This window comes from Triturus cristatus, chromosome 2_2 (assembly GCF_964204655.1).
Source record: "Triturus cristatus chromosome 2_2, aTriCri1.1, whole genome shotgun sequence".
Lineage (NCBI taxonomy): Eukaryota > Metazoa > Chordata > Amphibia > Caudata > Salamandridae > Triturus > Triturus cristatus.
In genome coordinates, this window is record NC_140582.1 from 1,106,049,193 (window position 1) to 1,106,063,289 (window position 14,097).

General features: G+C 42.1%; 1 protein-coding gene across 1 annotated transcript in view; it reads left to right on the forward strand.

Moving 5' to 3' along the window:
- Positions 1–14,097, forward strand: part of SUCLG1 (succinate-CoA ligase GDP/ADP-forming subunit alpha) — a 180,471-nt gene that overhangs the window by 25,685 nt on the left and 140,689 nt on the right. The window contains exon 2 of the mRNA XM_085642659.1: positions 10,675–10,778. Within this exon, the coding sequence (XP_085498785.1) occupies positions 10,675–10,778 (104 nt within the window). The remainder of the gene's footprint in view (positions 1–10,674; positions 10,779–14,097) is intronic.

A 14,097-nucleotide genomic window follows, 5' to 3' on the forward strand; every position in this document is an offset into this window, starting at 1 on the left:
AATAAAATTACACCAAAATGACTAAAATCTAATCAGTAGAAACGGAGCTATGCAGTTCCATGTTATGCAGGGAAATAGCGCTTAGAAGCAAATGGTGTCAATTAATTATCTGGTCGCAGGAGACATGGAGAAAGTCACAAGTTCAGGCCGACTCCAATTTAGCGCAGGCCATACACAGACCCATGCTTGGCTGCTGAGATAGGTCGTTGTGTTCTTTAGATTCAGAATGCGAACACTGAGGCTGCCAGCACCGTGTCGAACAGGAGCTGCGATGGGTGGTACCACATCGATATGCGTTGCGCTGATGCTGGGGAAGCGACTGATCAGTAACCGTGATGCATGGCCTGGTGTCGAGCTGCTTCGGATCTGCTGAAGCTGCCAGTTTGGAGCTGACAATGTGAGGACTTGTGTCAAGATGGGAGGAGGAGGAGGATCATTATCACATGCCCCCTTACTCTGCCAACATGCCTCTTGGCACACTGCTGCTTGGGGGAAATCCACTTTAGTCCTGAGGCCCTCAGGAGACAAGAAGACCTAACCCCCCCCCACCAGCAGTGCACCAGGAGATGCGTGTGAAGAGTGGTGGAGAAAGGGGCGTGGCCTGTGACTGCTTCTTATCAATCCCACTGTGTGGGGCTTACTGGAGGTGACAGGTTGGCTAGTTGGCCCCTAAGGACCCTCCGCAGTGAAGGGGACTTCATCCCCCAACCAAGAGCGCGCCAGGAGGCGCGTTTGCAGAGTAGTAGAGAAAGGGGCGTGGCCTCTGGCGAATTGCCAGCTTTTCTTGTAAAGAAGGAGGGGCTGCAGTCCCACTTGTAAAGACGGAGGGGCTGCAGTCCCCCTTCCCTTTGCCCTTTTCCGCCCCAGGAACCCCATCACCGGGATCCTGACCTATTTTTCTACATTTCAACAAAATAAAACGGTAGGAGGGTCAAATGGCCTCCCTTCTGATGCTGATTTCGGCCCGGGGACCCGCTCCCCTGGGACTAGGCCTTTATTAATTTATAATATAAAAATGAAAGTGGGGCCCTGCGGTCCCCTTTCTCAGGCTGATTTTGACCCCGGGGACCCCATCCCCTGGGAATTTTTTTTTTTTGTTGTTGTTTAAAAGGGAGGAGTCCATGCAGCCCCCCTCCTCAGTCTGATTTCGGACCCAGGATCCCCATCCCCTGGGGCTTGGCCTCTCTTAGGGGACCGCGAGGGGAGCCTGAAGGATCCTGCATTCCCGGCTAGGTCCCGCTTCCTGCGGGAACTGGCATTGCTATTAACACCACCCAGAGAGATGCTGACATGCAGCTCCCTAGGCGTAAAAAGCAAAGTGTGCTCTGCTTTGACCAAGCAAGAGCAAAATGCTTTTGCTTTTAAAATTGGAGCACACTGTTTGCTATGGGATGGAGGGAGCAGTGCTCCCGCCAGCCCATAGCAAACTGCAACTTCCGGGGGCTGGGCTCCCTGGGACTTTGCTGGAGCCGGCCCTGGGGGTTGCAATGCCTAGTGCTATTTACAACTCCAGGAGGGGGGCCGCGCGGCTCCCTCCCATTTTGATAATAGCCGGGGGAGGTGTCGGTCCCTGGGGCTGCCTGGTGAGGGGGGTCTTTAGCCCCCCCCCCATGCATTATAATTAAAAATAGCTCTTCCCCCTCAATGGAGCGTGGAAGATACGTGGCCGACCAGCCCCCGAGCCTGGTATTGTGACGAGTTGAAGAGGGGACGAGGCAGGATCTGCAGCCATCGCTGTGAGAGAATTTTACTTGTGACTTAGAGGCAGTTGTTCCTGAGAGAAGCCCTTCTGCCGAGTTAACTGCAAGGATTTTGAAGCAGGGCATTGCTAAGCAGTGGAGAGGAGGGAGGACTAAGAAAATTATATGCCTTAATTTTAAGAACTTGCACCATTTTGATTGTTTTGTGTGAAGATTATTAACATTAAAATAATCACCATGTAGACTGGTACATTTGTGTTTATAACGTTTATCAGGACGGGCCAGTCTGCTAAAGATATAAGAGTAGTATTTCCTTCAGTCGATAGAGGGATGATTAGCATAAATTAAACGATCATCATGTGGCTACAGATTGATAAAGGCAGCAAAGTGCCCAAAAACGTCTCTGTGAGTAACAAAGTGGCATTTAATAAAGGAAGGTGGCATACTCTCTCTGGGGTGCAAGGACTCTTTTTAATTTGAAGAAGCAAATGGTAAAATTAAGGCGTAGAGCGGTAGCGTCCTACGTTGCGTAACCTGTGGTTTGGCGCTGACAGGCAAACCGCGATGTAGAGTAAAAAATATATAGGCTAGGGCAGCCCTTTAAAATGTAATAGCAGGCGGAACAGCTACACCCTCAACCATCTTGGCAGGGTGGTCCATCGTGGCAACACCTAATTCCCCTTTGTCTCACTGACAGGGAGCAATAGACAAAGGCCAACAGCACCTAATCATGTGGCACAGATAGCAGGCACCATATGGTTGAGACAAGAAAATGCCAACTTTCAAAAAGTATAAACACAATACAATATCAGGGGGTTGTGAGATTCAAACACATCTTTATATATGCAAGAGGAACACCTTGCTCAATAGATGACCTCAAATTTCTTTAGTTGTATTTGACAAAAAGCACATTGCAAATTATGACAATTATTGCGATGGAAAAAAAAATATCAACCACATTCAATTCAATGGCTATACAATGAATAGTTTGTGAAAAAACATGTGCAAAGTGTTAAAAAGCTACAAAAACAAATGAGATTCAAACTCGAAATTATTATGTAAACCTACTAAAATTCAGTCTTCACCAATCCTAAACTTGAAAAATAAGAGCAATAAGCTCACAGAAAATGCTCTTGGTGTTAGGACATTAAGAGGGTCAAGATGGATCTAAAATATGGTAGTAAATGATTGCTTATGGAAAAAATAATTTTAATCGTCCATATTGATGATCGTTGGACCGGGATCCCTCAGTCCTAGTCTATGCGTTTCGAACCCAAAGTGTCTTTGCGGGTTCTCTTCAGGACAAAGTTTGGCGAGTTCTGCAAGTGTAAAGGGAAAGACTTTTAAACTAAGTGATCAGCACACTCCCGTTTTTTAGTATGACATGATTATCTAATATTTACCTTTAGGGCACGAAAAATGCCAAAGACTCGGATTGCAGTCCGTTTTATCTGTAGTTCATTGATTAAATAATCAATCTAGTACCTCGGGTTTTCAGCGTTGATACTGTAAGGGGACACTTAGATTCACATCAATGCTATGGCGTCTAATTGCTTAGGCGACTGGTAAACTGCGTATGAAATAAATTTACCTTGGGTTATCGAGGTTTAAACTCATATACCAAATGAAGAGGGAAGTTTTAAAGAATTTTTCTTACTTGTCCTTATATTTCTATGATTTTTGCTTTGAGGAGCCTCGCCTGATTCCTTTGTGGGAAAAAACAGGACAGACTTGTTGACTTTGTTGCTTTATGTCAGGCGCACTTATCAAATCAATGAAATAATGACCCGATTACACCTATTCTCACATTCAGGGATGGCTGTTTAGGCATTCAATTAATTTTGGGAGCGCTGAGTTGCTGTGCCCTTAGTGTGACGGTGTGACACGGTCTCTATTGCAGCAATCGCTTCTTGATTGCAGCCGCATTTAGCTATTTGTTCTTAGTGTTACAATGTTTTAGACACATTTCAAGTTCTCCCCCCTCTGCATTCAATTCCCTAGGAATTTGTAACATTTGAGCAGGTAGTGATGTCATCCATTAAACTATTGGGGGAAAAAAACATTACAGAAGCAACATTACCAGAGATCAAATAGCAATGCAGGAATTGAGAAATGACCAGTCTGTAGTTATAAAACAAGCAGACAAGGGGGCACAGTTGTTGTCTGGTCTCAAGATGGCTATAGCACGGAGGCGAAAAAACACTTGGACAACATGAATTTTTATCGACGTATATCATACGACCCCACAAATGAAATCAAGGTGGAGATTAACCAGGTGCTCCAGGAAGGCTTCGATAATGATATTTCAGGCCCAAAGCAATTCACCTATTTGGTTGAAACAAATCCTAGGATCCCAGTTATATATATCAAAACTTCATAAAGATCCTCAAAACCCTCATGGTTTCCCGATTGTGTCCGTATGCGATTCGGCCCTTGAGCCTATTGCTTAATATGTAGATGTTTTTCTCAAACCATTCCTCCAGGAAATACCATTATACCTGACTTTATTAACAAAATTAACGGCCACCAATGCCACATGGATGACCACTGGCTTGCATCGGTCGATGTGGTCTCACAAACCTAAATCCCCCAGGATAACGGGCTAGAAACAATGGATATCTATCTCAAGGCCCACCCAAAACCCCATCGAGTGACAACCTTGTTATGTTACAGCTATTTATAAAGTGCACTATCACCCCATGGGTATCCTATTACGTAAGTACTGCTATTAACATATATTCCTATATAGATGTAAGTTACTGGGTGTTATCATGCGATCTAAATTACTCCTTTAGAAAGAGCCATGTTTTAAGCCTCTTTTTGAACTGTAATAGATCTTTTGTCTTTCTTAGAGTAGACAGGAGCTCATTCCAGAGTCGTGCTGCTTCAATACTAAAAGCTCTTCCTTCAAATCTTGTTGTTATAAATCTGGGCCTTCTGACCAGGTTGGCTGATGACGAAAGAAGGCTTCTAGTCGGAACATACCATTTGAATTTGTTTTGCAGCTGTATGGGCCGAAGACCATGCAGTGCCTTAAACACAATATAGAAGGATTTAAACTGTATCCTCTGCGCCAGCTGAAGCTATTGAAGCTCCCTTAAAGACATGGAAGCCGATGATCTGCATGCTCTCTTTAAGGCTAGTTTTGCAGCTATTGTCTGAATTCTCTGGACTCAGGATTACACTTCTTACTACTATTGATCTGGCTGAGACAGGTAGCATTGGAATTATTTTTCGTAGTGCTCTGATAAGGGAAAAGCAAGTCCCAGGCGTTTTATTCAGCTGGGTTTCTAGACTCTTTGTCAAAACTTCCCCCAGATTTCGCACTGTCTCGGAGGGCATCAGCGGCTTATCTGTGCGGATAGGCCAGAAATTAGTCGAGAGGGAAAGAGGAACTTTGTTTGCCATACAGCATAGGCTCTCCGTTTTGTCACCATTAAACTGCAGGGAGATATCTTTAAGCCATCCTGCAGTCTTTTGCCTTCACACGTGGAAGCTGTTGAATGATGTTGATTGATTCCCTTCCAGTGACAAGATAAGTTGGTTGTCGTCGGCATAGTTCACCAGGTTAACTTTGTATGACGTAATGATTGAAATCAGTGGGCTCATATAGATATTGAACAATAAAGGGCTAATTGTCGAACCCTGATGGACACTGTGCTTAATATTTCCAAACTTAGATTGGAAGAGGGGTAAGGCCACTGCCTGTTGTTTGTCTGACAGGTATGACTGAAGCCACTTATTACCTTGCCACCTACCCGAATTTCAGTAAGCCTTTTCATGAGGGTTCTGTGGTTGACTGTATCGAAGGCGGCAGACATATCCAGTAGGATCAGTATAACTGATTGTCCTTTTTCTGCTCGCATTCTAAGTTCATCCATGACTGTAAGTAGAGTGGTTTCTCTTCCATGTCCTGGTCGGTAGCCAAATTGCTCATAAGTTTCTTGGACTAGAGAGAGTGTTTTGCTGACCAGAAGTTCTATTATTTTCACAGGATAAGGTAAAAGGGAAATAGGTCTATAGTTATTAGGGCACACAAGGTCTAACGTGGCTGTCTTGTAAAGTGGTGTAACCATAGCCTGTTTCCAATGTGCTGGTACTACTCCGCTACTCAAAGATTGGCAGCAGGAGTTGTGGAAAAGATCCTCCTTTAATTCTTTCCACACCTGGTGCGGTAATGGATCCGGAGGGGATCCTGAGGAGGCACTCGAAGCTAACAAAATGTGCCAGAGTCTCTATCTTATCTTTATCCACCTTCTGAGCCAGTGGTGGCATCCCTGCCAATCTCGTTCATAATCATATTGGCAGAACTGGCACTAAAAAGGAACTTTTCATGTTTTGAATATGAGTTTTTAATGTTTTTTTTTTTTATCCAAGTCAAAGGGACAGCTATGGGCTGTCCCTTCGCGCCGGAGATGGCTGTACTATACATGGCACAATATAAAGAAAAATACACCGCTAACAACAACCCTTATTCGAACCAAATAGTTCAGTGGCTCGGATATATAGACGATGTGTGGTGCCTGTGGAATGGTACAGAAGAACAACTTGATATATTTTACATTTGGCTAAACAGAGGCCCTGACTTCCAATTTAGCATGTCAAAAAGCAAGTCAACGCTCACTTTTCTGGATTAATAAGTGTGGGTAAGCAACAACACACTTAACACAACTCTATACCGCGAGCCAACAGACAAAAATTAATCACTTCATTATAAGAACTTTCACCCAAGAAACGTGTGTGACAATTTGCCCTATGGGCAATTCATTCGCATACGCAGGAACTGCACAAGAAAAGAGGACTATTTCCTACATGCAAAAGTATTGCAACAAAAACGTAAGCAAAGGGGGTACCCACGTAAACATTTAAAGACCTCAATTAAAAGAGCATGGTTTACCCCCCCCCCCCCAAACAAAAGGAATCTAGCAAGAAACTAGTAGGTGTATCAACATTTGCCCCATACGACGCAATTCAAGAAAATTATATGCAACAATTGGCATTTGATAAACAACTCTAATGCAGCCTTTAGTTGCCCATGTTTGCAATGAGAAAATGCCCCAGTGTGGGATCCCAATTAGTTTGCGCAAGCCTGACAAAGTCAAAGTGCAGTGACTTGCTTACATTGTGGAACATGAAGCCAATTCAAGGCCACCATAAATGTGGAACATGCAGTGTTTGTAATCAGATGCTAGAAGGATGCACCTTTTCAGAGGGAAAGATCACCTGGTCTCAAAGAATTTTCAAACTGCAAAACCAAAAATGTGGTCTTTGCCATATGTTGCCCATACCAAGAGATTTACACTGGCTAGACTAATCAAGAAGTGAGACAACAAATCATCCAGCATAAATCTTGCATTAAAACGAACACTCTGACAGCACCCGTGGTCAACCATTTTAACCAAATGGGTCACACAGAGGGAGAATTCCACTGGACAGTGCTAAGTGCCAATCAAGCTGATCCTAGAGGTTGAGATATTGATAACAAGTTGATGTGCAAAGAAGCATATTTGATTATGAAATTCAACACAGTATCAAGAGGTCTGACTGGAATGTCTGAAACGAACAGACTTTAGCCAAGCTCATCTTCCATTCTCAATTTATACTCAGGTCCTTGTGCCCGCTAAGTTATCCAAATTATTTTGCTTAGTCATACAAAAACAGACTGTTGCCTTGTCTGTGATCCATTTCGGGTCTTGTGAGTGTATAAACAAAATACACTTAGTTTTTATAACATTACGGAAATTCAGGCCAATTCCTGAATGTACAGTAAACACGTTAAAATATAAATATCCTGTTGTTCGGCCAAGTCTATGAATTTAATGTAGTGTGTGCCAAGAAAGTTTTCGGATACAAAACACCCCATCTTCCAGAATCCTTGGGCTTGTCCAGCCCCAGAGAGAAACACCTACAATTCTTTTTAAAAGATCAGAGAACCGGAGCACCATTTCCCATTTTGCAGAACTAACTGAAGCAAGCCCGAAGTAAGTACAAACTGGCTTGTTGTACTGCTTTAGGAGTAGTCAAGCGTCCTGTGGAATTGCACTCCATAGATTGCGTAAATCCCTGGCAGGCCTGGAGCCTTAGTCGCTTAAGCACAACATCACGTTCATATGCGCCTTTGTTACAAAGTAACTGGAAGTGGTTCAGCTCGTTCACGAACCTGCAGTGTGTCTAAAACATTGTAACTCTTAGAACGAATAGCTAAATGCGGCTGCAATCAAGTAGCGATAGCTGCAAGAGAGACCATGTCACACCGATGCACAAAGGGAACAGCAAGTCGGCGCCCCCAAAATTAATTAAATGCCTAAACAGCCATCCTCGAATGAAAGCATTGGTGAAAGATGTGTCATTATTTCATTGATTTGAAAATCGCGCCTGACATAATGCAACAAAGTCAACAAGTCTGTTCTGGTTTTTTTTTCCAGAAAGGAATCAGACAAGATGCCTTAATTCAAAAATCTTAGAAATTTAAAGACAAGTACAAAAAATTATTTAAAGCTCCACTCCTCATTTGGTGTACGTGTTTAAACCTCGATAACCCAAGGTACATTGTTTTAATGCGCAGTTTACCAGTCGTCTACACAATTAGGCGCCATAGCATTGATGTGAATCTATATGTCTCCTTAAAGTATCAGCGCTGAAAACCTGAGGTACTAGATTGATTATTTATTCAATAAATTACAGATAAGACGGACCGCAATCCGAGTCTATGGCATTTTACGTGCCCTCAAGGTAAATATAGGATAAGCATGCCACACTAAAAAACTGGAGTGTGCTGATCACTTAGTTTAAAAGTCTTTCCCTTTATACTTGCAGAACTCGCCAAACCTTTGTCCTGAAGAGAACCCGCAAAAACACTTTAAGTTCAAAACGCATAGACTAGGATTGAGGGATCCCGGTCCAACGAGCATCAATATGGACGATTAAAATTCATTTTTCCATAAGCAATCATTTACAACCATATATCAGATCCATCTTGACCCTCTTAATGTCCTAACACCAAGAGCGTTTCTGTGAACTTATTGCTCTTATTTTTCAAGTTTAGGATTGGTGAAGACAGAATTTTTAATAGGTTTACATAATAACTTTGAGTTTGAATCTCATTTGTTTTTGTAGCTTTTTAACACTTTGCACATGGTTTTTCACAAACTATTCACTGTATAGCCATTGAATTGAATGTGGTTGATCTTTTCTTTTATCGTACTAATTTTGATAATTTGAAATGTGTTTTTTGTCAAATACAACTAAAGAAACTTGAGATCATCTATTGAGCAAGGCGTTCCTCATGCACAACTAAAGATGTGTTTGAATCTCACAAGGTGGTTGTAGGTGAGGGCCAAACCCCCCATTCTAGATAAACTTTCTAAAAGTGGCATTTTCAGGATAGTGACTCAAATTCAGATTTTGCCATTAACGAGAGGTTTAGGTTATTATTCAATTGAGTGTAGACATCATTATCCTATCTTCTCCTGAATTTGTTATCACTTATGTAGTGTAATAAGGTAACACAGTGTTATACTATGAGAGAAATAGGCCTTGAAATAGTGATAACTTTAGGAGTTTTTCGCTTCCAGGAGATGTAAAACGTAAACCCACATGTCCTACTTTTTATATACAATGCATTCTGCCCTTGGGCCCTGGAGTTCCTGCCTGAGTAAAGGTTTATTTTGCCAGAGTAAAATGGCAGTTTAACACTGCAATACAGGCTGCAGTCTCAGGCGTGAGACATGTTTCAACTGTTTGTCAGATCGTATGAAACAAATTCATAATAAGAAATAGTCAAAGGAGCAGAGGATTTGCTCTCTCTGGTGTTTCTTGTTGCCTTTGGCATTGACATAGTGGATCATCCCATGACATCTGTTCTTTGATCTGTTGGTATAGCAGTGGATAGAATCAGTGGTTGTGTTGAGTGCCCAAGACAGTATTGACTCTTAACTCCTCTCTGGCTGCCCCTGTGATATTCAATATTGGGAAAAGAGCCTTTTGAAGCCACTAATGCAGCAAAAAGTGCAAGGCAGAAAGATATAGAGCTACATGGCACATTACTTTTGAGAATTACTTTGTTACATTAACTGCCAAAGGACAATGAAGTGACTGATTCTGAGTGTAGTGTCAATCTTGGAACTGGAATGTCTCCTGTGTATCTCATCCCATTTGCTACACCACAAGCCAGTTAATACCACAAAGGGTGTTGTAGCTGCCCATATGTAGCTGGGTCCTCCTTTTCCATTCCCTGCAGCAGGCTTGGGGAACTTGACATATTTGCTTGCAGTCCCTTTTATGGTGGACACCAAGTCCACACTTCTCTTTTGACATAAAACAAAATGGGCATTCACACATAAACAGCTAATTCAATGCAAACAATATTATCTCTTGAGAGCTCCAGTCCGCCGGTGGTGAGAAACCCTTCTTCTGGAACTATCTGGGATAAAGAAAAATTAGAAACTTTATTAGGGTGCTTCGAGATATGGAATTCTAGTCCTCTTTTATATCTAAAACTCAAAGATCTTTGTTTTAAATGCATTCTTCATCTATGACATCCTACCTCAGATTTGGAACAGATTGTTTCCCCATTCTGTTTCTACTGTAATTGCATGCGTTTTTGTTCTGTTTTAATTTTTTTCTTAATCTACTTTGTGTACCACACCTGTTTTATTGTAAATCTGTGTAACCTGTTTATGTGGTAGTGTGTATTACCCATCACTTGTAAAGAGGCCTAATGCCCTTGCGGCCATGTGAGCTCTAAAATGAAAACTTATAATAATGTGGGAATCTGTGGGTTCACTTCTCCCCTTACAGCTGAATTTTTCTGCCATCAAGATTGACAATTCAAGTGCTTTCACACTTTAGACTTTGGAGTTTTTACATTTACAGTTTACATTTTAGACTTTGGAGGTTAGTGATGAGCCTTTCTGTATACGATCTTTGCTGTTTTGATCAGAATATTCATTAAATTCTTTATTTTAATTTATAGTACAACAAAATGCCGTCCGACACTGTTCCTATACAGCCTCTCGGAAACATCTCTACATCAATAAGGACACCAAGGTCATTTGTCAAGGTTTTACTGGCAAACAGGTATGCCCTGTCTTTACATTCCGTAGACCTTTAAATCCAGTTTTACCCGTTCACCTGCTTATTCTCTATATTTTTAACCCTTTTTGTTTCTCCAATTTTGCAAGTTCTGCTTCCAGGTTACTTAAACTATATTGTCTGTATTTTCTGATTTCCTTACATTGTTGCTACCTGTATGAATTAATGTATTCACTATTTGCATATCTCAATCCTACCGAAAAGGCAGCAGATCACCGTACAGGTTCAAAGGCAAGGATACAATCAGTAGGTGATTAGAGAGGTTTCTGGTTTGGGGACTGTTGCTACATCTCATGATGCAGCCTTTAATAGGAGTCTTCTTGAACCATTTCATTAATTGGAACGGAGTTGAGACTGGCCTGATGCTCAAGGGCTTGTTGCCTTGATATATTTTTTTTTTTAATCTTTTTTTTTTTTTGGTGCCATTTTTGTCTTCAGTCTTTTAGTGTGGGCTGTGGGTGTGCTGAGAGCCACCAGAAATGGTGAACGTGCAAGTCAGAGAGGTCGGGTGCAGGTTGTGATCATAATTCTTCTGGCCCTCGATTAGACTTGCTGCGGTTTGGAGGATGCTCTTTGGATGTTGGGGAAAGTGGAAGGTGGGAAAAGCAAGTGTAAATCTGGTAGGCCGTGAAACTGTGTTTCCGACATCAAGATGAGGGCTTCATCATTTGCTTTTTGGGAGGAACGGTGAGAGCTGGCACTAGACCATGTTCTTGGCCATGTGTTCCATGAGAGTGAAGGTGAATTCAAATGATTTGGCATTGGGTGAAAGCATTTGAAGCCATCCATGTTCATGTCAGTAAACTGTGTTTGTACTATGTCCTGATTGTTGTCCTTTGCCACATAATAGGAAATCAGCTCTGCTTGAGGTGTAGGCAGTGTTTAAGGCATTGGATGTCTGAAGGGGAGGAGACTACCAAGTGGAGTGGAATATCATTAACATATTGGTGAATTTTGATGCGGTTATTGGGAAGTAGAGACTCGTTGTGCTCAATGTAGAGATTGAAGGTAAAAAAGGTTCTTGTGGGAGGTCCCCGTAAAAACAAACTAGTGTTGGAAAGGTAGGAGAAGTATTGAAGTACGCTGCCATTGAATCCCATTAGAGACTTTAGTATTTGTAGGAGTGTGGGATGATCGCTGGTGTTGAATGCAGGCAAGAGATCCAGCAATAACAGGTAATGGAAGTTATCCTCACCTGTGGACACTAGGGCATCATCTACAGTGTCACCATCCGGACGGCACATTCAGTTGGCACTTGGTTCATTATTTAGTGAAAAGTAAAATTTTTGAATAACTGGAGATACTTAATTACCCAGCCACAGTTCTGTCCAGTGATTTATATCCAGAACTGTGTGTCCTCTTCTTATTAGGAAACCTTTTTTCAGTGCTAATGGTGGAAAATGTTAATGAAAGGCAATAAAATGGAATAGAGTGTCATTTTCTGTAAACATATTATATTGATATGGTCTTCAGTGAGCAAAGATCTTTTTCAGATCTCTAGAATTATTGCCCCATTTCACGTCTGCCCCTTCAAGCCAAGGTGATGGGTAAAGTACTCAATCTTCACCTATCGGATTTTATCAATGCACATAATCTACTCGATGCTGACCAATTTCGGTCCTGAAAAGAGCACAGTACCGAAACAGCCCTCATTATGACAGCAGAGAATAGAACATCCATCACTGACCGAGGTGACAGTGTGGCTCTTGTTTTTTATTAGATCTCTCTGTGGCCTTCTGTACTGTTTTCCATAAGATCCTCATCAAACGCCTGTATGATCTAGGCATCCGAGATACCGCTCTATCTCTCCTAGCCTCTTTTCTATTTGAGAAGGAATAGTCAGTTGCCATAAATGGCAACGTATCTCAACCTTTTACTCTTCCATGCGGCATCCCCCAGGGTGCATCTCTCAGCCCCACTCTTTTCAATCTTTCCATTATTCAAACTTATTAGGAATTTTGGTTTCCCTGTGGTGTCATCCGATGACACCCAAATTATTGTATCAGTATCTGACAATCTTGCCCTGACAGCTGAAAAATTTCGAAACTGCATGGCAAACATCAGTGCATGGATGAGTGAAAACTGCCTTAGTCTCAACTCGAACAAAACTGAGGTCCTGCTGTTCAGGGAAAAACAGCACCTTCTGGTCCCTGGACTGGGGGCCACCTAATCTCGGCCCGCTTCCAACACCAGTATAAAAAGTTAGGAACCTTAGAGTAATCTTTGATTAGAGACTCACGTTTGAACACCAAGTCAATCAAATTGCATCTGCGGTGTTTTTCCTTTTAAAGATCATTGGGAAAATCATGCCTTTCATTCATCTCACCTTCAAAAACTGGTGGTTACAGCACTCATCCTATCTAAACTAGATTATTGCAGTGTAAGCAACCCTACAAAACACTTCGGCTCGCCTCATCTTTCACATTCCTAACCATCAGTCAGCCTCCCGGGCCTTATGTGAGCTTCACTGGCTACCGTTTCAGAAAAGATTCATCTTTTATTGCTCGTTGCATTGCCTATTGGGCCCTGTACAACTCTGGTCCTTAATTCTTTGCACAAAAGTTAATCTGGTACAGACCTTCTAGAACACTTCAATCTTCTGATAACAGACTCTTGGTAGTACCTACATTTTAGAAAGCATGGTGGGGAGGAACCAGTTTTGTGATCAGTACCACAAAGATATGAAACTCTCTCCCTCTTAATCTCAAAGCATCCTCTAACCACCTTCAGCTCAGGAAATCCCTGAAAACCTGGCTCTTCAATCAATAAGCTTGGGGCTGTTCCGCAGTTAGTCCCCACTCTTTTTCCCCAAGGCAGAGCCAAGACACCCTCTGGTATTCGAGCTCTTTACAAACCATATTAACATAACATTAAATTGGTCTGAATAGTGGTGGCCAGAAACCTGTGGACCAGTAATATATACAGTCACCGAAGCCAAAAATCTAGGAGTTATCTTTGACTGTACCCTCTCTTTTGAGTCTCATGTTAAGAAGACAGTAAGCACCTGTTTTTTCAGAATCTTGAATAAGGTCTTTCCTTTCAGTCCTGTCGAGCTTAGGGTTGCAGTGGTTATCACCTTGATTACCTTGGTTGGACTACAACTCGCTGTATTTAAATATCTATAAATCTACCCTTAATAGACTTCAGATTGCTCAAAATGGGACTGCGCGCTTGATGCTGGATGTCTCTAAACGTTTTTCTGTTAGGGAGGGCATTCAGTCTGTTCATTGGCTGCCGATTAGGAAGCGTGTGATGTTTAAAGCTTTTTTTTCTGGTTCACACTGCCCTACACTAAGATCATATT